Source organism: Erithacus rubecula (genome assembly GCF_903797595.1).
Source record: "Erithacus rubecula genome assembly, chromosome: 26".
NCBI lineage: Eukaryota > Metazoa > Chordata > Aves > Passeriformes > Muscicapidae > Erithacus > Erithacus rubecula.
Genome location: NC_136678.1, coordinates 6,346,047 through 6,372,531, shown reverse-complemented (window position 1 = coordinate 6,372,531; position 26,485 = coordinate 6,346,047). Strand labels below are relative to the sequence as shown.

At 53.0% G+C, this 26,485-nt stretch overlaps 1 protein-coding gene across 2 annotated transcripts; it reads left to right on the top strand.

The window, feature by feature from the left end:
• The first annotated feature begins 6,136 nt into the window (after positions 1 to 6,136).
• Positions 6,137 to 21,790, top strand: SLC16A1 (solute carrier family 16 member 1). Of its 2 annotated transcripts, none has more exons than XM_079326983.1 (5): positions 6,137 to 6,255; positions 14,776 to 15,033; positions 18,394 to 18,537; positions 19,005 to 19,868; positions 20,284 to 21,790. In XM_079326983.1, the coding sequence occupies exons 2-5, from the start codon at positions 14,817 to 14,819 to the stop codon at positions 20,559 to 20,561; spliced, it is 1,503 nt and encodes a 500-aa protein (XP_079183109.1). In that variant the 5' UTR covers positions 6,137 to 6,255; positions 14,776 to 14,816; the 3' UTR covers positions 20,562 to 21,790. The 2 variants fall into 2 exon arrangements, with proteins under 2 accessions (XP_079183109.1, XP_079183110.1); XM_079326984.1 differs by lacking the exon at positions 6,137 to 6,255 and adding an exon at positions 7,008 to 7,032.
• Positions 21,791 to 26,485: the final 4,695 nt, after the last annotated feature.

Sequence of the window (26,485 nt, the reverse complement as noted above, 5' to 3'; positions counted from 1 at the left end):
TTTCAAAACAAGAGCTGGCTTTATTTACCCCAAGCCGGGCTTGGGGAATAACAGAAATGTTTGTTGTCCCACAAAAGACTGGCTTATTAGCTATTATTCGAGAGGTAATGGCAATTTAGAATGAGCTTATTAGGCACATTTAACCCTCTTCTCTGATTATGGAATATCAGGGATTTTTAACTGGACTTATTGCAACTACTTTCTGCTGAGAGTTTTTGGAGCCAGCACTGTGCACCCACCCTGTACCTATGTAGCTGTCGAGCCATGGGTGGTTGTGCCACCATGATGGGTCAAAAGTCAGTTCATGAGGCACCTGTCCAGTTGAAGAATAAGTTATGGCTTGCACAAAAGACTCATTAAATTTCTTTATGTAACTCCTCCTGCCTGTAGAGCTCAGTCACCAGTGTGTGTAACCCAAGACAAAACAGCATGTGGAGAAGGCAGGATTGAATTTGCCAGTGCGAGCTAGTTTTGATGGACACGTCACAGTGCCCGAACCTTATCTCCAGTAATGCTGACTTGGAAGGCAGGACTTGGGCTCTGTAAATATATTTTCTTCCCCAAAACAACCTTCTTTCTGCTCACCACTGTGCACAACACTATTTCAGAGAGAAGAGTAGGACCTGATCTAGTGTGTGACATCCCTGCCTGTTGTGGGAATGAAATTCTGTGTAAGGTCTCTTCCAACCTGAATATTTCTATGATTCTGTGACGACCTGCAGAACAGGCAAGTAGGGTGGGTGGGCAGAGTGGGGAGATCATGCTAGTGGGACGGAGTGGGAGGAAGGTGCTGACAAGTGATGGATGTGGCAGTGAAGCAGCAGCTTCCCAAGGACAAGCCAGTTGCATCTTGACCTCAGCTTCACTACTGGCAGGGCATGAAATCCCATCTCTGTGGCAGTAAAAGGCAAAGTCCCCAAAACCTGTTCTGGGGCAAGGGCTGCCTCCAGTGTCAGTGTACTTTGGTGGTGCTGGACTTAGGCCTGTGTTTGTGCAGGGAGGGCACTTGACCCACTTCAGAAAGAGCTGCCTCCAAGCGGGCCAGCCATGGGCACTGCTCCTTGCTCCCTTTTGCCCAGGGTCAGAAATGATGCTGGGCTGGGCCCTAGGAGGGAGCAGAGCCTGCAGGGTGTTCCTATTCAGAGCTGGAGCCTGCTCCCTGCCTGCAGCAAGTCTGGGTCAGGGCACGCCCCTTGTCGGGGCAGCCGTGAGCTCCTCTCCAGGGATCTTTTCTACCAACAAGCATGGCCAAACAAAGCCAGGGGGACAGAGGTTTTCCTGACATTGTCACTCCAGGCTCTTTGGGAAGAGAACAAGAGGGCTTTTGGAAAAAGGCAGCACAAATACATATTTACACATGCACACAATAGATTGTGCGCTCACAGTGTGGGATGGGAGCACACCGTGGCTGTCCTGCCACTGGACCCTGCCAGCAAGGGGAAAATGGAAACAGTGACACACTCAGCCATGAAGGAAGGGCCCGTGCTGGCTCTCCTGTCTCCCCTGCTCATCTCCATGCAGCCTGGTGGGCAGGGGGCTGGGCATTTGAAGAGACAGGCAGCTGCACAGGCTGGGGCGTCGCTGGCAGTGGGGTGCATGTATCACCTTTCTCTCTCTTCCCATTACTGATGGCCAAGCTCCCCTGAGATGATGCAGGACCAGAAATGTCAAGTACTACAGAGAGAAGACTGGCTTTGTGCAATATCCCAAGAAAACAGCTGCTATAGATGCTGCAAAGGAAAAAGAGAACTGGAGCACAGCCAAGAGTTCCAGCTCATCCCCATGGTGATACTACCCAGCTCACTGAAGCAGCCCAGTCAACAAACCCCATCAGCAGTGGAAACTGATCCTAAAGATGGGTTGTGTGGAGAGGGAGAGGTGCTGAAGCCTGTTTGGAGATCAAGAGACATGGCTAGGAATGCCACCAACCTCTTGACAGCCAGGGATCATGCAGGGCAGGCTGAAACCAGGAGGAAACAGCCTCTCTGGGCAGGGATACAATGGAGAATGAAATGCAGGTGAGCATTTCAAATGACTGTTATTGACATATTAAGTTATTTGTGCAGGATATGGTTAAATTATTTGCTGAGCCCCCACCTTTTCCTCCCCACCCCAAGAACAGGAATAGAGTCATTAAAACAGCATGTTCTGGGACAGTGGAGATCCCATGGGAGAGCTGGACACAGTAAGAAGTACACCCACCATTCTGGCCTGAACCAGTACCCTTGCCTCTCCCCTCAGGGGTCCCCAGCTCTGCCAGAAAGCTTTGGGATAAAGACGATCCCAGCGTATGGTGTATGTAGCAGAACAGGATCTTGTGCTGGTCAGACTGGTTTGGGTGATCCCAGCTTGAAGACAACAGTGTGGCTGGGATGCAGTTAGGTGTTCATCCAGCAGCATCCCCTCTGTGTCTCCTCCATGGTGATGCTCCATTCCAGTGGGTTGTCACTCCCTGGGGTGATATTCACCCACCAAGCTCCTCGTGCTAGAAGAAGCACCAGCCCCTTCCCCTGCCTGCATGGATGCACTGGAAGCACTGGCTACCGACCCCAAAGGATGAGTTACCTGCTTGAGTGAGGACTGGTACTGCCAAGACATGCTTGTCAGGCAGCCAGCACTTGGGAAACAAGGAAGGAGAAAGTGGAAAGAACAAGTCACTGCACTGGGAACATATGGGATAGCAATCATATGGGAAGGACAGCAGTCCACACAGTCCTTGAAGGGAAAGCAGAGACCCTCATGAGTGGGTCCTCACAGAGCATTGAATTGTATTGGAAAAAGGACATTGAACATCCTCTGGCCCAGGAATGGAGGGGCAGGAGGAACAGAGATACTATTTCTTGTGCCAGGTAAGTTCCTTGGCAAAAGGTGATGTTCTTGTGCAGGCTGCAGCATGAGGGACCCATTGAACAGAACCAGGGAGCTCTTACCCCAGAGCATGAGGAAGAGGCACAGTGCAAGGGACAGGGGAGAACTACTAATCTCAAACCTCAACTTTTGCCATGTGGTCTCCATGTGATCAAGGATCCCTTATTTCTAGGCAAGCTCTCCAAGGAGAGGATGCTTCTGCTGGCAGCAAAGAGGAGGAGTGGCAGCTGCCAGAATGCAGCTGGAGCCAGCACAGCCTTCTCTTTCTTAGGCAGGATGTAGCAAAGCCAGTTCAAATGCAGCAGGCAAAGCTCTCTACAGGGCATAGTTACCCTCTTCCCATCTGGAACAGCAGGACCAGCTGACTTGCTGACACTTGTCTCTGACTGCCACCACCCCACACCATCCTCCTCACTCCTTTTCCCCTGGATCTCACAGGAGGTGGCAGTCCCTTTTGGTCAGGGCTCCTGAGAAAGACCACATGAGATTATCCTCTTTCTGCTGGGCTCACATCACATCATGACCCAAATCACTGTCTTTCTCACCACTCACTTGTCACACGATGCCCCAACAGCCAATTTTGATAAGGAATTATCTCCACTGCCACTAGGCAACAAGTATGGAGCTCTTCATACTGGCAAACGCAAGTTTCTCTGACATGGCCACAAGTGTCAGGATCCAAGGGGGATCTTTGGGGACACACAACCTTGTTAAGTGCATCACTGGGGGACGTGTGTGTGTGACCCTGACACAGGTAGCAACAGAGCAGCAATGGGAGCCCAGACAGGTTAAAAGTGTTGACCTAAATGAGCATAAAAATGAACACAATCACAGAAGTCTTCCATGGTGCTAGTGGCCATTTTGAACATCTTAGCAGGCCCTTTCTTTCTAAGGCAGATTTTTTTCTAAACAATGACAGAGGCTGTTACACCAATATACCCCTGAACAATGTCATACCTCTATCATCCATGGAGGAGAACTTGCACATTTTGTGAGGACAGTGATCTCGTGCCTTCTACTCCGCTTCCATTGTCATGGGGTAAACTCAGAGCCTGGAAGCTTTGTTGAAGTCAAATGTCAATCCAAAAGTTCAGAAAACCCTTTTCCAAAGCCTAGTCAGGAAACTAGGATGGATATCTCAATAGAACAGACCTTCCCAAGAGATTTCCAATAATTCCTGGATTTGGACTCATGTTGTTACTTCTCTTATCAAGCAGGACATGTGTATTCATGACAGATGAAGACTAGACTTCTACATCTGCTACAGACATTAATTCCAACAGAAATTAGAACTAATGATTATATTTTGAGATTACTAGAGGTCCTTAGTGTTTACAGTGGAGCACAGAAAACCTGAGTTTGTACTGCTCTGCTGAGGCCTCTCGCACATTCTGGAAATGAAATGGTTTGGCTGTCCCGGATGCTGACCTTGATTAGTGTCCACCACAAATGCAGTCAAAAGCAGGACTACGAGGCTGCTTAGTGTTGCTTTTCAAGGACAGCTTTGTTGCTCAATATCCTGAAACAATATCCTGTTTTCCTCACAAGAAAAAAATTCCTAATAGGATTAATATTAAATCCCTCTTTTAAAGGAGACAAAAATGCAGCAGCACAGAGGAGGGAGAACTCCTTTCCATTTTCAATAAGATGGAGAAGCAGCAGGAGCAGCAGGAACAGGAACAGCAGAGATGTCCTGCAGCTTCTCACCTGCCCTTCCAGCCTGCCACTGCTCTGGCACCTCCCTGCTCACTTGAGCTCTGCCATCCCCAGCCTCTTATTTTGCACATTACTCTAAAACCCACAGACTGAGGCATTGCACATCAGTACCAGATGAAGGACATGCTCTCTGGCTTCATTCATCCCAGCAGCACGGGGTCTTCTCAAAGGAAAATGGAAGACCATGTCCCATCTGGGATTCTCCACATCACTTCCAACTGCTCATCCTCAGCAGAGCAGAGCACTCGAGCCTAGGTAGGATCTTAACAGCAGAGCTAAGTGGCACTTCGAGTTTGATCCAAAATTGCCCCTTTGAATTGTTATTTATCTTGTTGTCTAAGCAAAACAGAGTGCAGGCCTCTCCCTGCTCAGTCACACAGAACAGATGGATCAAGAGATCCTTCCACCCACTCACTCTTTGGGTTATGGTGTCTCACCTCAGAAGTGGGTGAAAGAGTTGCTTGTAGTGCCTGGCCTTTTATTGAGTGCACCTGGTCCTTTCACTGCCTCAACACGCTCAGAGTACATCCGTGACCATGCTTGCTCTGATGGAGGAGCAGTGGTTCCTTTGATATGGAAGCACTCACACCTCTTCACAGCTGCTCTGTCTCCATCTGTGGAGTGTCACTGTTTATTCTCTTCTTTTCCTTCCTTGACTCACAGTTGAACTACACCACTGTTCTTTCGGCTGTAAAAAAAAATTAGAGTATTAGACATGCAATCCAGAGTCAAGTAGAATCATTAGGCTTTGGGAGACAGCAGCCAGAGAAAAACACTCCCAGGTACCAGTCCCTTTGTGCAGGCCTTGGGCCATGTGAGGATGCACGGCTGCCACAGGCTGGTTTGCATCAGAGATAAGGAGCTCTGCTGGGGATGGGAACATGCTACCAGCCAGCGCCTCTCCCACACTCCGAGGTGTTTGGCACACAGAGCCCGAGGCTGTTTCACCCTGCAGAACCAAACTGCGTGAGATGGTGAGGGCACCCAGCTCCTTCACAGCCCTGAGCACAAAGGCACAGCTAAAGTAATTGCGATCCTCCACAAACGTCCCCCCTGGCAGTGTCCTTATCTTCACGGGAGCACAGCTGCCGGCGACGCTAAGAAATGTTGTGGCCAACAGAAAAGCAAAATCGTCAGTACTGACGGGTTTTAATACAGGCAATGTGCTGCATACTGTACCTGAAGGGGTCCAGGACCACCGGGGGCAGGGGCAGGGCCAGGTATGCCAGGAATGGGGCCAGGACTGCCGGGAGTGGGGTCAGGGCCCCCGGGAGCAGGGCCAGGAATCGCACGAGTGGGGTCAGGACTCTCGGGAGCGTGTCCCGGAGCCCCGGGGAGGGACGAGGGCCCGGCGGCGAGGGGCAAGGGGACCCCCCGTTCCTGCCCAGCGAGGGGAACTCCTGCGCCGAGTCACTCCGCGGGGCAAGCTGAGGGAAGTCAGTGCCATCCGGCGCGGCCTCCCGGGCGGGCGGCCCGAGCCCGGTCCCGCCGGGCCGTACGTGCTGAGGCGCACGGCGGGCCGGCCCGCGGGGCTCGGGCGGGCGGGGGTCGGGGGGCCGGCGCGCGCGGGCGGGGCGGGACTCGCCCGGGAACGCCCCGCCCCCCGCGCCCCTCCGCCCTTATAGCGGCGGGGGCGGGGGCGGCCGCACTCGGCGGCGGCGGCACCCGCGGGTAGGTGCGGGCGGCGCACGTGGCGCGGCGGGACGGGCGGGCGAGCGGGCGAGGAGGGGGGCTCGGAGTCAGGCCCCCGGCTCTGGGGAGCCCCCGCACTCCGGCGGCTCCGCGCTACCCGGGGCCGCCGCTCCCGGCCCGGCTTGAGAGCTCCTGGAGCCGGTGATGGTCCTGGGCCGTTCTTAGGCTGGGGGCCGCCCCTGTGGCCGGTCGCGCAGTCGGTCCCTTCGGTGGCCGATGGTTCCACACCGGCGTTTCTGGGTATGCTGGAACGGCCGCTTGGGTCTCCCCCGCCCCCGAACTGAGGGGGAGCCATGTTTTGTTCCCGCTCCGCTACGGCCGCGTGGTGAGGATCCCACAGCACCCTGCCCCGCCGCTCTCGGCCCTCTCTCGCCGGTAGCAGCGCCCGGGGCTCGGCGTCTCCCCGGCCTCCTCCCGGCGAGCGGTGAGGATGAATGGTGCTGGCCTCGGGGGGCCCGAATAGCCCAGTTGCCCCGAGGTGGAGGTTCCCTGTTCCGGGGATCTCCTCGTTCCCCCTGCCCGGCTCCTCAGGCCGCTCCCCCACTGTGTTTGTGGGGCCTGCGGGGGAATCTCCGCACCATCTGAGGGCGCTTGATAAACGCTGGGGCGCAGGCAAGAGGTGATAGCTCTGTGTGTTTGGCTCTTGATAAAGGCAGGGAGCTGCGTGGGAACCACGTCCTGGCAGTGGGTCTCCGGTGTGGGATCGCTACATCGTGGTGCCGCTCCGACCGGCCTTCAGGCGATTCCTCTCGGCAGGTGCTCAGAGCTGGGCCTCGGCCATTCGAGGTGCTCAGTGCCCATTCACCCGAGTCCTTCAGCACCGTGATCCCCTGCTGGCTGCGATGCCACGATGGACTGTGGAACCGTGCTCTGGCTCCAGCAAAGGCGCCTTTAGTGCTGGTTTCTGCCTTCCTCAGGGAGGAGGTGGTGCTGGTGGTAAGGTCTCGATGCCCCCATACATATTTGGGGCATGCATCCACCCTCCGGTGTCTGCATCATTCAGCCGGCCAGGCGTTGTGGTGACCAGCAGCAGAAGGCTGGGGCTGCTGGAGTTTACTGGTGGCCGGTGGTAGCTTACCCTCACTTGGCAGCAGGGGGCTGTCAGAATGCTCCTAGAGCCAGCACCTACCAGCTCTGGTCCTGGGGTCTGCTCTGCTTGAAGCCTGGTGGCCTCTGGCAGGTGTTTGCTGGCCCCAGGGTGAGATGCTTGGGGAGCTCAGTGGGACTGACATGCTGCTGCAGTGAGTGTTGCAGGTCGGGCAGGAGTACTGCAGCTGAAGGGTGCACAAATGTATCATGAAAGTGAACAGCGCCGGAGGGTTTCAAAGGTAACTCAGGAAAAGGGATGAGTGCGATCAGAAGGAAATTGTGAATTGTATATGTGGCAGGAGAGGTGGGATTTGTCTTGAAACAGTAAATGGCCTGAGTGCTCACACCCTGGCCTTTAAGAGTGGGCCTTCTGCATGATGGTTATTGGTGTTCTCTGGCTTTAAGTTTCTTCTGAGGACAAAAAGGTGGATTTTCTTAATTGCATCACAAGTAAGCAGGTATAGTGATTCTGATTTTTGTGCCTTTCTGTGAGCCTTAAGTCTTTTTGTGGTGCACAGGCATCCCATTTTCATGCTAAGTGAGGTAATTTAGTGCTGTTGGATTCTCCTAGGTGTCTTTGCGCTGAGGTTTCCTTGGCTATGTCTGGAAGGAAAGGAGCAGTGCTGAGGAATGGGCCAGGGCAGGGAACAGCTGCGGTGTGCTGGGTGTAAAGAAACTCCCGAAGCTCCTGATAGTGCCTTTATAGGGGAGGAATTTTCTTGGTCTTAGATGGACCGCTGGGGTGATGGACTTCCTAATTACAAACAAGTTCTACTAGCATATAGCAGATCTCCCTGCCCCGAAGTGGTGTGAGTGCCTGTGGCTGTCCTAGCCCCCGGGGAAGGTGTGAAACATTGTTCTCTTCCCGGAGGTGTTACCTGGAAAAGGCGTGAATGGTCGCGTGTGCTTTCTCTTGGCTCCTATTTGGCACAGTTGGCCTGATTTATCTGGCAGCTAAGGGGGAAAATACTCAGTGACTTTCATATTGTGATTTTATATCTCCATTATGAGGCGTTGAAAGGCTGCACGTAGGCTTGGGAGGTGCATCCCATTAAGCCCTGTAGTGCAAATCTACTGTTGCACTTTTATGGCTCTTCCCATTTCCTCCTCTGGAATCAGCCTATACCAGACTCTTAAAGTGGGAGCTTCTCACCGGTGGTATCGGTATGACTCACTGTGTCTTTAGAGCTGCTGCAGAGTAGTTGTTCTGTAGCCAAGGAAAATCCACGTGGGGCTGTAGTTAATTACTGAAACCACAATCACCGGAGTACTACTGGGCCCTTGGTGTGACTTCCTCTCCTGCCTCCATCCCACTGCTGCCTTGGTCCAGGTTTTAGGGCTGGGTCCTCGGTGTGAGTGTCCCACTTCCATCTGTGTACTCCTGTGTCCTTGGTGTGACCTCCTCTCCCACCTCCATCCTTGTGCTTTTGGGTCCTTGGTGTGCATGTCCCACCTCCATCCTGGTGCTTACTCATCTGTGGTTTGAGGACTCGAAGGTGGCAGTAATGTGGTAGTGGTTAGGATCAAAAGTCAGACTCCTGCTCTTAGGGAGGGGACAGCCACTTCTGTTTGATGGTGGCCACTGTGACTTTTTGTGATTTTTGCTGCCCCCTGCTTTACCAAGACACCCGGAGCTGGCTCTGGCTGGCATCGCGGGTCTCTAATGAAAGAATGCCGGTGCTATTCCATACTACATTTTTCTCATTCTGAGCATTTCTGGCTGGGCACAGGGTGTCCTGGGAGTGTTCCTGAACACAACTGGTGCAGGGAGGATCAACTCTGTGTCCTGGTAGAGCATGGCTTGTGCTCAGGGTGTGACTGGGAAACCCTGTACAGGGGTCTGAGCACTCCCTGTCCCTTCCTGGGGCAGGGGCTTGCCTGGCAGCTGGTGCTGTGAGAATCCTTTTCACTGGGGATGAGGGGACAGGTAGAGGGGACTCTGGGGCCTGTGCTGGGGGCTGAAGCTGATGTGAGCTCAGACTACATGCAAGAGCTGCTTGCTTCATGTAGCCTTGTTGTAGCTGCTCTGGCAGCCCCTCTGGCTGCAGGGTTTTGGATTAGAGGGCTCTAGAAGAGGCATGAAGTAGAGCAGCAAGGCTCTGGTGTAGAAATAAGCCAGGCTTTCTTCCTTGGACTTGCTTAAGCTTGACTTTATGCTTTCTCACACCAGTAAGATGCACGGTCTTACTGAGCATTGCTGATGTTAGCAACCAGGAACAGCAACCCCAGATGGGAGCTTCTCTGGTGGACAGAAATAGCTGCTCATCTCTCTGGTTGTTTGGCTTCCCCCAAAGCTACCAACAAACTATCCCAACATCTCACTTTGCAGGGCAGCTTGTATCCTTTCACGCCCTGTGCCGTGCTGGGAGCGTTTTGGGGGTAAGGGGCTGTGTCCACCAGAGAGAGCAGTTGCGAGTGTCAGGGGAAGTCCGTGGTCGTGCCCGCTGGGGTGAGCAGGAGGATGTGTGCCTCGGCAGGCTGAGGCTCGTGCTGCCAGTGGGGGAGCTGGCAGAGGGCAGCTGCTGGCAGAGGGCAGCTGCCAGTGCTGTGCCCCTGGCGTCTGTCTGTCTGCACTGGTGCCGGCAAACCAGGCCGGCAGACCGGGGCATGTCTGCGAGCGCCTTGGCCATCCCTGGTGGGAAGAGGCACTGAGTGGGCTGGGCTGCTTCTGGCCAAAACCTTGAGCTTGCCTGTGCGGGCTGCTGGCCTTGAGTGAGCCCTGCCTGTGCTGCTGACCTTGGCTCACCCTGGCAGCAAAGGCTGGGCTGAGCAGGGCCTCAATTGACTATTGTCCTGGTGCAGAGCCCTTGGAAGCGCCGGGAAGTCACGTAGGCCGTGTGCTGCCAGGTTAAACCCGGGATGTGGGTGCCTGCTGAGATTAGAGTTCTGTGCATAATGCTCTAAACCTGCTTAAAACCGGTGAAAGTGGTATCTCACCTTATGACAATCTCTATTTCATCTTACTTTGGGCCAGAAAAAGGCCGAACTTGAAGCTATAGAGTGTTACTGGCTGTGAATAGCTGGTGGTTGCCAGCCCCTCCATTTCCCCAGCAAGAGATCAGAGTTTGGTTTCAGAGATCGGAAGGGATGTTGAGGGCCTGCCAGCTCCCCATGTTGGTCAAATGTCCCATGGATGTTTATGGCCCTGTGCTGAGCACTGGAAGAACCTCTTGTGGTGAGCTGGGAGGGGTGGATGTAGCTTATTCTTTGGGCTGGGCTGATGGGAATGGGTTTCTGGGTAACAGCATCCTCTTTCTGCTGGGCACTTGAGGGAAAAGTTCCCTTGGGGAGTGCGATCTGTGCTGCTAGCAAGGTTCAGCTTTGTGCCCATCCTGCCTGGCCTGGGTGTTTCAGTGTTGGCATTCCCAGGCCGAAGACCGGGTCCAGCTGACAAAGGCAAAAGGGACCTAAATGGGTGTTGGATAGCTGGGACATCCCTAGACATCTTTTTGCTGTGGAGATCCTGCTCTGGACAATGCTATGTCCATCTCAAAAGCTGGGGGAGCACAGGAGGAGCAGCAAGAAAGAATCAAAAACGGCAGGGCTGGGATGAGCCACTGTGGATTTCACCTGCTAAGATGCCAGATGAAGCTCTGCTGGCAGCAGCACAAGCCTGTGCGGGCACTAGGCTGATGATGCGTTGTGGGAGCAAGATGCGGGGGGTCTCTGGCTGTTGTGATCCAGGGGAGCAGGAGCTGGGGCTCCCTGCCTGCCCTGCTCCAGGGGAAAGGCTTTGTGAGCTCCAAGAGCAGCAGATGCAGCTGAGTGCATGCCCCGTGTGGGGAGGCCTGAGCTGGAGGCATGTGTGAATAGAGGCAGAGGTGTGTTGTGCCTGGCCAGGGCCTCTGCTTGGGTGGGGGGAATGTCCCTCTTCCTCTGACCCCAAAAAGGAGCAGTGTGAGCCACTTTAATAAAGGCTTTGCCCCAGAAATACTTAGGGGCATTTACAGCTCTTTATAAATGTGAGCCTCTGTCTTTCTGTGCTGGAGTCCTGCCAATCTGAGCTTTCAAAAGCGCAGCAATTTACTGCATTATGTAACTAAAGGTCTTGAAGTCATAGTGTTCTGGGCCCCTTTGGAGAAAGGATAACTGCTTGTGGGTGGGACCTGGGAGATGGCAGGGCTTCAGTCTCGTGGGGGATCTATTTTGAGGTGATACTATCCTCATTGCCTCAATTCCTGCTCTCACTATTGCTAAGGAGGGTGGCTGTAGGCTACCCATTCCTGCAGATTAGTCAGTACTTTTATAGGGAGCAGTTGTGATACAGTCAGTACTTGATCTCGTCGGTCTTAATTACTGCAAATATAGTTATTTTATTTCCAAATAGGGCAAACTGTAGCTGGCTGCCTGGCAGCTGTGAATTTGATTTCTAATCACATCTTACATGTTGCAGCTCTTCCAAAACTGAAGAATTTCACAGAGCTGACAATGTCATAACTATGTGTTCTGGTTGGGGTTTTTTTGTTGGTTTTTTTTTTTTTTAATTTCCCTTTTTGCAAGATGGAGGGTTCTTTCCAGTTGGGCTGGCTGCTTTATATGTGCTTTATTTTTTTTTTTTCTTGCTCGTTTGAAACTGCCTCTGTGTTGGGGTAAGGAGTAAATAGTCAAGAAGCCTAATGTAGTTGAAGGATGAGCTTTCTAAAACTGGTCTTTCTTAAAAAGGATTTTCAGTGAGTCAGGGGAAAGTGTTGTGGCATGCAGAACTCCTCGTATAAAAACTCTCTGGTGTCAGACTTTGGGAATCTTTGGTCTCATAACCTTGTTCAGCCTGAGGTTTTTCGGTGTGCCTCAGCAATGCAAGAGAGGTCATGCCTAACCTGCCAGAAGCCTTTTATTTTACAGAGAGATGCCACCTCAGCACCCACAGGAGGAGGAATGTTTCTTGTAGGGGAAGAAAAAAATAAATTAACCAAGCCACAGTCATTTCGAAGCAGTTGAGCTCCTTGGGAGCAATGGAAGAGTTAAACCAGTGTGGATATATATCAGGAACGAGAGGGAAAAATCCCCAACACCTCACCAGAACCCCTTCAGCCTTTGCTTCGGATGGCTTTTATTGCCTGTAGTTTTAATTAGTGCTCATAAGTAGATTATATTCCTTGCTGGGAGCTTTTATAGCCAACACCTGGTAGTTTCAGCTTTCAAAACTGATTTGGATAAATCAGTGTGGTTGCATGATGCTTTAGGGTTCACTAGGCTGTGAAAGCTCTGTGTGCCTCAAAGCTAGAGGTGGTGGAAACTCCAGTGTGCAGCTTGTGTGGGGAGGGCATGTTCAGCAATTCCCAGTGCTCATGATGGGTGGGTGTGCTGCTCTGTGCTCCAAGAGACCAGACTGCATTGGGAGTCTCTATGGAGCCTGGCAGTTCCCTCCGTGGGTGCTGGTTCCAGGTGGGTGCCCACAGATGTGTGTTGGCCCAGGGATCTGCCTGCAGCCAGAGACCATAGATAGGGGCTCATCCTGCAGAGTCCCAGAGGGGAAATCAGAAGAAACAGGCTCTGGCTCCTGGGCATGGTTCAGCTGTGGACGTGCCAGGGGCAGCGTCTTGTCAATGATTCCTTTGTTGGGGTGGCGGGTGGCTTGGAGCTGCTCGTGATGGTCATGTGTTGCACTGGCCAGGATGCAGGAAAATACCCTGCCAGGGAAAAATCATTGTCTGGGTCACACTAAACCAGTCTTAGCAGCTTAGAGAAAGCGACCTCCCGTGCTTTTCTTGCTCTTGCCCCGTGTGGGTCCAGGGCATCACCTCGTAGGCAGCACCACGGCCAGGTGTCAGGTGGCTCTGGCAAAGCTGGTGCTGTATCAGATAACTGCTGCCAGTACCGCCAGTGCCAGGTAGGAAGGAGCAGGATCTCCCCATGAGTCTGGATCACCAGCTGTGCTTTGACCAGGACCCCGGGATCCCAGCCCTGGATGTGCATCAGGTGACACCAAGTGAGTGGAAAGGCAGGAGCCCACAGTCCTGTAGTGTGTGCTGTAGGGATGTGCCAGGTAGATGCTGGCATGTCAGCAGCCACGGAGGAGATGGTAATCGCTGTGAGCTGGGGCGGATACAGGCTATAAATAGGAGGCTGCACCTGTCTGAGCCAGCACCACGCTGCTTTGAAGTTGTCACTCTGCCTGGTATGGCCTCAGGAGCTCTGGAAAAGGCTCTCTTGCTCGAAAGTGGCTTTTCCTCGAGTGCAGACCTGAGCAGCAGAGAGCTGTGGCTCTGCTGAGGGAGACTGGTGTTGCCCCGTTGCTGGTGCTGCTTAATATGCATGGGTGAGGTGGGGGTGCCTCTGACTGTGAGGCTGGGGATGGCTGCAGCCCATCAGAAAATGCTTTCTGAAGTCCCTGGGGATGCGTGGGACTTTTGGGGCTGGTAGTGATTTCTGTTGCTTTGCATGTTGTGACCCTTGTTTGTGAGCAGCTGCCCTTGTTACGGTTCCTTGCTGCCATGCCTTGTGCTGCTCTCTGCTGCCTGGACCAGCCCTCATTTGGAGTGACAGCGGCTCTGGAGTGTGATCTAGTTCTGCTGCACTATGGGCCCATGCATGAGCAGCTTGAGCCTACGGCCTCTGGATCACTCCCAATCAGCCTCTCCAAGGGGATTCCACACTGCAGCAAGCCTGAATGACATTTTCCTGTTTGTTTTCTAGTCACTTCTGGTTTTGAGCTCTTTAGGTGAATTGTTTCTATACTTGGGTGCTTTGTGAAACCTACCGTAGCCTTTTTAATCGAGGAGAAGGGTTTGGATGCAGTTGGGTCAGGAGGTGCCCTGCCAGGGCCAAATTGCAGGGGAACCAGGCTCTGCTGTGTGGATCCACCTCCCCCTTCCCTGCTGGTGTATGGGAGCCTTCCTTAGTCACTACTCGGGCTAAGTTTAGCCACAGCCCCTGACCTTTAGGCATGGTGGGTGTGCTGTGACACCCAACTGCCCTTTTTCAGCAGAATTTGGGGCGTCCTGTTTGGCTCATGCATGGGGACTTACTTCCCCTCAGTGTGTCTGCATTTAATAACTGTGGTGTGCAGCTCCTGCTCTAGGTGGCCTGCGGCTTCCTGGGATTTTGCAGTGCTGGTGTTACGCTCTGGAGATGCTGTGGGAGCTCTGCCCATGTAGATGGGCCCTGGCTGCTGTCAGAGACACTGCCTGCCCTTTCCAGCTTAGTTCAGGGTGTGGTGTCTTAAATTTGTCACTTACAAATGTGTGCTGACTGGGGCTCTTAAAGGCCAGCTGCAATCTGAGCATGTGCTTTGGGGCGGCGCACTGTGCCTGCGATCCGGGGGTGCTCTCACCTCATGGATCAGCTTTCCTGCCCGGTGCTGGGGGCACTGGTGCAGTGCCAGCCTTGCAAATAAAGCTTGAGCAATGCAGTTGTATGCCAGGAGCAGGGATTCTGCTTTCAGCTGAGACAACACTTTGTCCTTTGCAGGTCTTTAATCCCCAACTGAGTCATCGCTGACTTGATCCAAGATGCCACCAGCCATTGGAGGCCCCCAAGGATACACTCCTCCCGAAGGAGGATGGGGTTGGGCTGTGGTCATCGGAGCCTTCATCTCCATTGGCTTCTCCTATGCCTTCCCCAAATCTATCACTGTGTTCTTCAAAGAGATTGAGGTCATCTTCAATGCATCCAGCAGCAAAGTCTCCTGGATCTCCTCCATCATGCTGGCTGTTATGTATGCAGGAGGTAAGTGGGCTGGAGGCAGTGGTACATGTTCTTCTGCATCACAGCACAAGATGCTGCTCTCCTACTGGGGTCTGGTGATTCCCACCTGGCTGTAGTGACATCAAAGTTTTGCTAAAACTATAAATTCTCTCCTTATGTGAGAGCAAAACCTTTAATGAGTTTTCTTAAAGGAGATTGCTCAAAAAGTTCCATTTAATGCCCAGAATGCAAAATCTGGGTTAATCTGTCCTCCTCTGCAAAGCTGTAAAGTCTTTCCGGGGAATTACAACTTGTGTAATTCTGCCCTTGTTCTTGTTACAGTGGGCTGCAGGTGCTGTGTCTGCTAGCACCCTCCTGGAGGTGGGGAGCTGCTGTGCCACATGTGGGAGCCCTGCTCTCAGTGGCACTTTCTTTCAGATAAGACACTGATTTTTAATTTTTTTTTTTCATTTCAGGGGATAGTGGGTGTATCTAGGGATCTGTCCCCTTGTTTCTTGTCAGCTCAATTATGCTGGAGTGCTCTGAAGCCTCTTGCCACGTGTTACTGCTTACTGGTGCCAAGCAGTGCTATAGGCAGCTTGTGCTGTTTGAGAATTGTGCACTGAAAGTACAGACATGAGCAGACTAAGGCAAACCCACCTAAACTAAAACAGCTCCCCTCCCTCCCCTGTCCTTCAAAAGCTGCCTTTTGAAGGCTTTTAATTCCCAAGGTGAGTACTTTATGCATGTTGTTAATGGGTGAAGAGCGTGCAGAGTGTTCCTGGTCTCCAGACCCCCGGGTCTTGTATGTGCCTGCAAACACAGTGTGGTGCTAGGCTGAAAGAAACATTGTGAGCCTGCTGTTGTGGCCACTTCAGAGGCAAATGGGAGCTTGTCCCTGCTGGCGAGTTGCCTGCAGCCTTGTTGGGTTTGTGCATCCAAAGGAGCTGACGTCAGCTCCCGGCTGAGCACGAGGCTTTTCCTTTGCAGGGAACAGGCTCTGCTTTGTCCTGGCTCAGCTAGCGAAGCCACCAGCACATTTCCCTGCTGCAATGTTGTAACAAGCTTGTAAACCGTGTAACTGCCTTAATGAGACCAATCTGGGCCATTCCTCCTCTCCCAGTAGCTCAGAGCTGCTTCTTCTGGGGGCATTGTCTGGAGCTGCCTGGCAGCAGGGCTAAGGGCTCCTTCCTCCAGTACAGGAGTTGTGGTTGTCCCCATGTCCCACTCTCCATGGTGATACTGTCTTTCCTGCTTCCACTGAACTGTTGCCGTTAAATTCCAGCAGCTGCTGGTCTTGAGCTGCTTGCCCATATGCTGGTGGCAGGGGTTCTGAAAGTACCCCAGATCTACCTGAGTGCATTTTTTTTTCCTCCAGAAGGTGATCAGGTACTGAATGAGCTTCCCAGAGCAGTGGTCACAGCCCCAAGGCTGCCAGAGCTCAAGGAATATTTTGGACAATGCTCTCAGGCAGAGCATGGAATTGTTGGAGTTGTCCTGTGCAGAACTGGGAATTGGACTTTATACTTGATGTTCACTTGCATCTCAGGATTTTTTTATGATTCCTCCCCCAGCTGCTAAAGCATGGGAATTGCTGCTGCCCCACTCATTCCTGCCTGAGACTTTACAGACTTTACAGAGTCTGAATTGCACTGGAGCAGTCCTAGTGTGCATCCCATTTTCTCTATCTCCTAGGACATCTGCTTGCTTGGAGGCTGGAAAAGTAGTTCTTCCTCTGGAGGAACATTCTGGGCTGATGGACTCTTAGAGAGCTGGGGCAGTTCCTGTGCTGGGCAGGGCTAGGTGTGAGGAAGCAGCACATTTCCCTACAGCTGTCCTGTGCAGTCACCATCAGAATTCATGGATGTTATGGTATCAAATGCCCCTTGTCAGCTCCATGTTTGGATTAGATTCCATTACATGTTCCACATGTGTTCTTGGCAGCTTGAGTAATTAAGTTAGATCAGGTAATGTTTAGTCAAAAACGCTTCCTGCCAATCTAGAAAATAGGAGTGGGTGTGAATTATTTTCCTTTTAAAAAAGAGGGGGGGTGGGGGAATTGCCCCTAGAGTACCTGGCGCTGCCCAGCTGGGTGGCTTCCTGCTGATTGCCCTTTGGAGTGTGCTGTTTCCAGGTGGACTTCCCGGAGGAAAGGCTTTGGCTGCCTTTAGACTCTGTTCAGGGGCATCACATTTGCCGAGTTCAAGGTCCAGGTTTTGCAAAGTGCTGAGTGCTCTGTGAGCCTTGTGCTCTGGCAGCTCCCAGGTGCTGCTGCTGCCTCACAGGAGCAGAGCTGTTGCGTTGGAGCCTCTGGCAGCAGAGAGCAGAATGCTGTGGGGCAGGGGGCAGCCTCTGCGGCACCAAGGCTTCTGTAACCCGCTCCAGGCTTTGTTTAAACTGGGCAAAAAGGTCAAGTACCATCCGAGGACCCATGAATAACATGTTGACAACCTCCCTGTCTGTTAATGGCAAAGCGAGGTCTGTTAATATTCAATGGCTGTTCATTCAGTGTATTTAAATACATTTTAGTGTCTGTAGAGCATGCTTGGCAGTGTCTAATCACTGTTTGCTTTGGATTAAAGCTCCTGATAGTGAACCACTTAAAAGGGCAATTGGACCCTGCCTACCTTAGGAGTAGCAGTGAAAAGAGAAGCACCCCTTCTCCTGAGGCAGTGCTGCTTCTGCCCCGTGGAGCTTCACCTGCACCCAGAGGAGGTGTTTCCTCACAGCTTTTTCTGGTCTTGATTAGAAACCTCTGGCAGGAGATGTGCAGTTTCTTTGTAGCTATGACTCCAGCCTGTGGTAGGTGGGTGGCCACAAGTAGGGCAGGGCCCACAGCACAGCATGGGGCGGGTGGCTTCAGCCCGTCTCAAATCCCTGTCTCTGAGGGCAGCTGTTGGCTGGGCAGCATCCTATTTTAGCCCGCAGAAGGCAGCATGCTCAGAAAAGTCAAAAGTTTCTGTGCTTCAACAATTCTTTCTCTTACGGTTGGTTTAGATTGGATATTTAGGAAGAAAATCTTCCCTGAGGTGTAATGAGGCCCTGGCACAAAGAAACCTAGGGAAGCTATGTCTGCCCTGTCCCTGGAAATGTTCAAGACTGAGTTGGATGGAGCTTGCAGCAACCTGTTCTAGCAGAAAGTGTTCCTGCCCATGGCAGGGAGTTGGAACAAGATGATTTTTAAGGTCCCTTCTGGCCCAAAATATGTTGTGATTCTCTTATCTCCACCTGCCTCTGAACCTCCCGCCCTTTCCCCTTACCCCAATTCCCTCACTGGGAGAAGCAACACTGTGCGAAAGCTGGAACCTTCTGGCAGTAAAGCTGCACTGTGCTTGCCTGTGTGTGTTTAGTCTCTCATGCAAAGATCACTCCTCTCTGGATACGTTTCCTTTGTTTGCCCAGGTCCCATCAGCAGCATCCTGGTGAACAAGTACGGCAGCCGGCCCATCATGATCGCGGGCGGCTGCCTGTCCGGCTGTGGGCTGATCGCAGCCTCCTTCTGCAACACGGTGGAGGAGCTCTACTTCTGCGTGGGGGTCATTGGGGGTGAGTGCTACCTGCCCTAGTGCGGCGCCGAAAGAAGCAACTTCAGCCCAGTCATGATTGATGTCTGAAATAAATTTGCATAAATTCTTCTCTTGTCACTCCCTGGGCACCTCAGCTTTAGCTGGCAGCAGTGACTGACTCCTGCTCCTGCAGCTGGGAAGTGGGTGTGTCAGGTGTTGGAATGGACTGTCTGGGGCACTGGTGAAGTCACCATCCCTGGAAGTGTTCAAAAATCCTGTGGCTGTTACACCTGGGGACATGGGTTAATGGTGAACCTGGCAGCACTGGGGACAATGGTTGGATTCTGTGTTCTTAGAGGGCTTTTCCACCCTAAACAACTCTAAAGTGGATGATTCTAAGTGGAGCTGTGAACGCCCCAGAACTGAAATGCTGTTTGTCGCACCAGCCCTTGGTGCCAGTGCTGCCGGAGGTGCCCCAGCCCTGAGCCCCTTATCTCTCTCCTGCAGGCCTTGGACTTGCCTTCAACCTGAACCCTGCCTTAACCATGATCGGCAAGTACTTCTTTAAGAAGCGCCCCCTGGCCAATGGGCTGGCGATGGCGGGCAGCCCCGTCTTCCTCTCTACCCTGGCACCCGTCAACCAGCTCTTCTTTGGTATATTTGGCTGGCGTGGCAGCTTCCTCATCCTGGGTGGCCTCCTGCTGAACTGCTGCGTGGCTGGATCCCTCATGCGGCCCATAGGTCCCAAGCCAGATCAGCTGAAGAAAGAGGTCACGAAGGAAGTGCAGCAGGAGGCTGGGAAGGCACGAAAAAAGGATGACGGTGACACCAGCACAGACCTCATTGATGGAAAGGCCAAGAAAGAGAAGACCTCATTATTCCAGACGATCAACAAATTCTTGGACCTGTCTCTATTCACACACAGGGGCTTCCTGCTTTATCTGTCAGGCAATGTGATCATGTTCTTTGGGTTGTTCGCTCCCTTGGTCTTCCTCAGCAATTATGCAAAGAGCAAGAAGATTGCTAGTGACTCTGCAGCCTTCCTGCTCTCCATACTGGCCTTTGTGGACATGGTGGCCAGACCTTCCATGGGACTGGTGGCAAACACCAAGTGGATCAGACCCCGCATCCAGTATTTCTTTGCTATCTCTATTATTTATAATGGGGTTTGCCACCTCTTGGCCCCCATGTCCACCAGCTATGCTGGCTTCTGCATTTATGCTGGCTTCTTTGGCTTTGCCTTTGGCTGGCTGAGCTCAATCCTGTTCGAGACCCTGATGGACCTGGTGGGAGCTCAGCGGTTCTCCAGTGCTGTTGGCCTGGTGACCATTGTGGAGTGCTGCCCTGTGCTTCTGGGACCCCCTATGCTAGGTAAGTGTGCTATGCCAGAGAACTCACTTGAGGACATGGTTTTAGTGGGGTGGTGCTCGATTGGTGATTGAACCTGATGATCTTAAAGATCTTTCCCAACTTTAATGATTCTATGTTTCTTTGACTTGGGCTGTCCTGCCTGGATGTGCTGAGTGGTGCTGGGTTCCCTTGAGCTATGGGCAGCCCTTGGCACTGGGGCAGTGGTCAGAAGACCGCCCCAGCATCCGAGGAATGGCCAAGGAAGTGGGATGTGAACCCCTGGCGCAGGGTAGGGGGAGCAAGGAATAAAGCAATGTGGGCCAGGTCCTTGCGTGAAGGTGAGGGTGATGGGCTTGGGCCGCTCTTGGGAGCGTCTCCATGTCCTGGAGCTGCTCTGGGGGCATCTTGCTGAACTGTCCACTCTCTTGTTTCCTAGGGAAGCTCAATGACATGTATGGTGACTACAAGTACACGTACTGGGCCTGCGGGGTTGTCCTGATCATCGCTGGGATCTACCTCTTCATTGGGATGGGCATCAACTATCGCCTGGTGGCAAAGGAGCAGAAGGCGGAGGAGAAAGCCAAGAGTGAAGGGAAGGAGGAAGAGACCAATGTTGATGAGGCTGAGAAGCAGAAAGGGGCAAACAATGATGTGGCCCCCTCACCTCAGAAGAACGTGGAGGATGGTGTCAAAGAGGAGGAGAGCCGCATGTGAGGGACCGGAGTTGATCCCGGGGTGTCGGGGAAGCGCCACTGCGGCGGCCGGGGCAGAGCTCTGCTGGCACTGGGCGGCCGTAAGAAGTGTTTAAACCGGGTGTTCATTTTTAAACAGGCTCTGAGTTGTCTTTCCATCTGTGTAAAACAAAGGTAACAGGACTACACATGCAGTATCCTCGTGTGTCCAGGGGCAGGGGGGCTTTTATAGTCTGGCTTTTTAACAGTAACATGAATGTACTAATACGTGCCTTACAGTCTCCATATCTAGCTGAATCTGAATGAGCCTTAACTCTTAAACTGTGCTTTAGCTCTGTATTCTGCTTGGGGTTTGGGGGTGGGGGGGGGATGTGTGTGTGTTTTGGGGAGTTTTTAGAAAGCCATAAAAAGCAGGATACTGGATTTGTTGAAGCACAACAGGCTTCAGGGCCGGCCCTGGATGAATACTGCTTCACACGCTTCTTACTGCAGGCCCTCTGCGGGGGAGGCACAGGCATGGGGCGAGGTGCTCCTCAAACCCCGTGCCCAGTGCCTCCTAGCTCTCTAGGTGGTCTTTAGGTATGTTTTGAAAACACTTTAGCTACTGTAGTTCTTTAAAATCCCTGTTTTTGTAGCTGTTCTCTCATGGGATATTCAGTTGAAGAAAGATGACTGCAGTTCTTATTGGGCAGTGTCACCCACTTGAGGGCTGTGGCAGCCCTGCTTGCCCAAGCCTTCCTTGGGGAGTGTTGGAGTCCCCCCAGCCTCCCCACTCTGCCTCAATAGTGCCTCTTCTCAGCCCAGTGCTGGGGGATGTGAAATGGGCTCAGGTTGTGGTGCTTGCATTCATGCTTCTGTCAGCTGTGCTTCCCCATCCTGCCCGTGGGGTGGGATTCCACCAGAGCATCCCCTCCAGCCAAGTGTTCTGGGGTCTGACCTTGGGCAGAGTGATGAGGTGGGTGGAGATGGTACATCCCTGAGACTTCTTCTGCTTTTGCTCTTTTATCTGTTAGAGAAACCTCTTTTACTTGCTTCTGTTCAACTGAGATCTTAAGGCGATGGATGCTGAACCTCTCACATCTAGGACACGTAAGGGGGGAGGAAAGAATTTGTATGTATTTATTTTTTATTTTTTAGTGTTGGAAAATATCTCAACGTACGTGGAGCAGGTTAATGGCTCTCAAGTTCTAGTAAATGTTGATCAGAATTCATGTTAAGAGGCTGAGTTTTTTCAAATAAACTTGTTTTTTTTACAATTTACCCATCAAATGTTGAACTTCTTTCTTAGAAGTGTGATTTCTGTGTGCCACATCATGTAGATTTAGGGTCAGTTTTGGGGAGAGGGTGAGTAGGGTTGTGGCTGGGCTTGGCTGCTGCTCCAGCAGCCTGTGGAAACGGCACATACTGAGAGGGTGAGATGCTCCTTTTCAGCTGGAAGAGGCTTTGGTTAGCAGTTGGGATGCTACAGCATAGTGTCCTCATACACTCTGGTTTTAGAAACCTGGAAAAACCCTTGAGAGCTCCCTTGACTGTGAGAGGGAGGGACATGCTCTTAAAAGTCTGAGTGATGCACAGATGCTCTTGCTGTCTGTTTCCTTCTGCAAGGCCTCTTTTGCCTTTTTTTACCCTAAAGTAGCCTGGATTTTTTCTTTTTATTAATACTGTAGATTAGAAAGCCAGGGGAGTATTTTGTACCAGAGGATGTTGTAAAGCCAGGTAGTTGTGTTTTCATGGCTGGGGTGTCTGGTGGACCATAGAGATGGGCTCATGTCACAATGATCAACCCCTGGGAAGCTGCCCATTACCCAAGTTCTTGTAGGTAGAGAGGCCCTTCTGAGTGTGATGGTCTCTGGTGGGACTCGGGGCTGCAGGAGGCCTGGCCTTTTCTGCCATAGCAGGCATTGGTGATGCCTGTTGAGAAGAGCATCTGTCCCCTGCCAGGCAGGATGTGCTCAGCCCTTCTCTGCTGGTCCCTGCCCCTTGTGGGCATTGGGGTCCTGTCTGGGCTGTGTCCACCTCTGCCATGGGTGTTCCTGCAGCCAGCACTGCTGGGAGAGGCTCACATAGCCAGGGCAGAAAGCCAACCCTGCTTCTAAGGAAAGTGTTTAAATAATTTCCTGCTTGGATGTGGCTGGTTGGGAGTACTTTAAATCCTGGTCCTTCTCTACCGATGCCCTCTATGCCCCATCCGGAGCTGAGTGTCAGCCCTGTCCTTGTTCCAGGATCTCCTGTGGGACTTGTTCCTGTGATCCAGCGCTGTGGAAATGCAGGTGAGAGAGGAAGGTGTCTGTTAGATGGGGAGGAGAAACTGCTTTTGCATTGTGTTAGGCAGTTAACTGCTAGGTGTGCTGACTGGGGCAGGGCCCAGTCCTTGCTGTGGCAGGCACGGCACCCCTCCAGGACACGGACTCTGCCCTGGGCCAGCCTCTCCCACTGGCCAGGGGCTGTCCTGTGCCTGCTCCCAGCTTGGCTCTCAGCAGCAGCAGAACTATATTTAGTCATGTTATTTCTGCAAGCAAAGTTATCTCCAGTGCCGGGAAGTACATGACCTGGGCTCACAGAGCCTCCCTCTCTGTTAGGTGTACCTGTAAAACAGGGCTCCAAAAGCAGGTGGGAGCCCTGGCTTTAACCCTGGTGCTGGATGAGTGGGCAGTGGAGCTCCAAGCAGCCCTTGTGTTCCAGGGATGCACTGCTGAACTGGAGGAGATGGAAATCTGATGGATGTAGTCCTTTAGCAAAGGACCACAGTGCATCCATGGGGAGATGTGTGCTTCCCTGCTCCCCAGGCCAGGAGCTGGGGGTAGTGGGAGTATTGCTGGCCAGATTCCCCCCCATTCTTCAACAGGTTATCTCTAGGCACCTGGCCACGTCTCCTTCCTTCCTCCAGGACAGCAAAATAAAATTCTCTTCATAGCGGGCAGAATTGAGGAAATACTTGAGCACCAGTTCCCCTGCAGTTTGTTTTCCCAAACATCTGAAGTTGCTGGCCAGAAATGCTCAGCAGCAGCTTGGGGGGGTTTGGGGGCTCCTAGAGGAGCAGGAGGTGCTCCAGCTGCTGCTGGCGGCCAGACTTGCTGATGGTGGGAGCTGGGATGAGGCAGCAGTCCCCAGCTGTCCTCCCTCCTCCCCTTTCTTCTCTCTGTTGGGAAGTTTGGGGACAGTTCACCGGTGAGCTCTGGATGCAATGGTTATGGGCTGGAAGCTGCTGCTGCCTCTGCTGTGGTGTTGAGCCATCCTCCCTCGCTGCCCCGGGGGTGCCCAAATGCACCCCAACCCCATGGCTGTCTTGAGCCCATTTTCCCTGGTCTGTGGGGCCTGTGGTAGTGTGAGAGGCCAGGCAGCCCCGCAGCCATTCCCAACCTCCTGAAACAGCCTAATCCTCCCCAGAACGCAGCACAATCCCTTCCTGGGGTGCAGGGAGCCTGGCTGCAGAGCACATTCATGTGACAAGCATGAGAAGGAGATCTGGGTCCTTGCCTGCCCCTGCTCTGCCCAGGGACTTTATTCAGTTCTCTTGGGAGATTTGGGTTGTGCTGAGTGTGCAGCTCTGTCCAAGCACTCTGGGCTGCTGCTCTGCAAACACACGCTGCTGTTCCCAGCCCCTGCTGTGGGGCCAGGCAGGCAGCTGCTGGGAAAGGCCCTGCCTGGGACAGGGGCAGAGACAATTACGGAATCGGGATGGTGTAGGTTGGAAGGGACCTTAAAGCTCTTCTCCTTCCACTCCATTACATAGGCAGGGGCATTTTCCACTGAACCAGGTTGCTCCAAGCCCCATCAGCCTGGCCTTGAATGCTTCCACACTGATCACACTGTGCTGCTGGCTGCCACCTTCCTGCTCCAGGTGGGTGTATGGGGGTGGCCACAGTGGTGCAGTGCCCATCCTGACTCCTACAAAGGCTTTGAGATGAGCCATGGCTGCAGACACTTCCTCCAGCATCACTCAAACCACACTGCTTGCAGCTAAGGAGCAGGAGGAACCTTTAGGAGGAGCTCCTGGCCCATGGGGAAGCCTTCGTCTTCTTCCACCTTGGGCTGTGTGTGGGCCAGGGGCGTGTCCAGATTTGTGTCCTGGCACCGATGAAATGCCCTTGTGCAATGAGCAGCCTGAGTTAGCCTGAAACTGGAAAACCCTGCCCCTGGCCGGGATAGCAGAGAGAGAGGGTCACAGCTCAGCCTTTGCTGCCTGGGCTGGGCTCTTTGGGGAGGAACAACAGCCCTTTAACAGTGCAGGAGAGAGAATCAATGGCTGCAGGATGACCATCAATTCTTTTCAGTGCATGTTATATTCTGTTAACGAGAGCCCTTTGCTGTGCTAGGGTGGGGGCTGGAGCAATGCCCCGCATGCACAGAGCTGGTCTGGGAGGGGGCACTGGGGGATGCCCCACCCATGCAGCTGTTCCAGAGGGCATGAGAGGTGCCCCAATGCCACGTGGTGATGGGGCACAGGCTGTGTTCACTGCAAACACTGCCAAGGACAACCTCTGCTGCACTTTGCTCAGGCTTTTCCTCTGGATGGACCCAGGACTTTTGCTCTGCTTCAGGCAAAGATTTTGGCGTCCCCACGTTGCTCAGGTGCAGCTTTAGGGAACAGCCCTGTGGTGTGGGCTGTGTGGTGATGTCCAGGCAGGGCTGGGATGTTGCTGCTGTGTCCCCACAGATGGCTAGGGGTGGTCTAGGCCATGAGTTAAAGGAGGAGAAGCTGTTTGGAGACACACGGGGCAGATTGATCCTGTCTGTGCTTGGGGGCTGGACAGTGCATGATAGGGAGAGTCTGCACTGGCCCCATGATGGGCCCAGGCACACCCTGAACATCCCAGGCTTTTTACAGTGCTGTCATATGGGAAGGGCCTGAACAGCTGGGGCTCAGCCAAATGCCCATCTGTGCCCACTCCTCTGCCTGCCCTGCAGTCTGGGAAGAGGAGGGGATGCTCATTGGGGCAGGCACCTATTTCTTCTATCTAGTGACCAGCAATAGGACCTGAAGGAAACAGCTGGGACTGTGTTAGGAGGTTTAGGTTGGCTATCAGGAGGTTCTTCCTCCAAGGAGTGAGCAGAGCAGGAACAGGCTGACCTGAGCAGTGGTCATGTCCCCAAGGCTGCCAGAGTTCAAGGATCACTTGAGGTCTCGTGCACAGGGTGGGATTGTTGAGATCCTCCTGTGTAGGGCCAGGAGCTGGACTTGATGATCCTTGCGGATCCCTTCCCGCTCAGGATATTCCTTGATTGCATAATTTGCACCCTGTAAATCAGGAAACCCTCCTGGGGCCACAGAGCATCATCTGCTCACACTTGGGCTGCCAGTGTCTCAACATCAGCTTTTATTGCTATGCTGCCCTGTGATGTTTTTCTGTGGCTTGGTTATGAATATAATTATTACCATTAATCATCAGAAGGGGCTGTGCTGGTGGCTTGTGGAGCTCCACTGGAATTTACAGCCAGAGCAGCCGGTCACTGGTAAAACTGGGCAGGGGCAGAGCACCAGTGACCACACTGGGGGAGCAGTGTGCAGGCAGGAGGCTGCAGAGCCATCCCAGAGCTGGATCTATCTCCAGGAGCCCCCTCTCATGGCAGCCACCCCATTCAGGCAGAGCCCTGCTGCCCTGCAGAGCCCAGGGCTGGGGCTGGATGTGCAGCCTGGCAGCTCCAACTCAGCTGTAACTGCTGCCTGAGGCTCCCCCCACGGGAAGGTGAGGTGGGAGCACAGTGACACTGGGTGGGGGGACACTGATGCATTTAGGGAGCCAGGAGAGGATTCTGCAGGGGCTGTGGGCAGGGTTGTGCAGATTTATTCTGGACTCCTGCACCGGTGACTCTGGGCATGAGAGCTGGGAGTAATTGCACTAGGAAAAGACTAAAACTGGGTAAATCAAGCCAGTATGATCCTGACCACGATTAACAAAGTATTAATTAGCTGTATAGCCACAGAAGGAAAGATTGCTAATTACC

Excerpts from the sequence above, each read along its gene's own strand:
- SLC16A1 (XM_079326983.1), top strand. The coding sequence starts at position 14,817 with ATGCCACCAGCCATTGGAGGCCCCCAAGGATACACTCCTCCCGAAGGA. Across the intron at positions 15,034-18,393 it reads GGCTGTTATGTATGCAGGAG|GTCCCATCAGCAGCATCCTG; the intron begins GTAAGTGGGCTG and ends TTGTTTGCCCAG. Across the intron at positions 19,869-20,283 it reads TCTGGGACCCCCTATGCTAG|GGAAGCTCAATGACATGTAT; the intron begins GTAAGTGTGCTA and ends CTTGTTTCCTAG.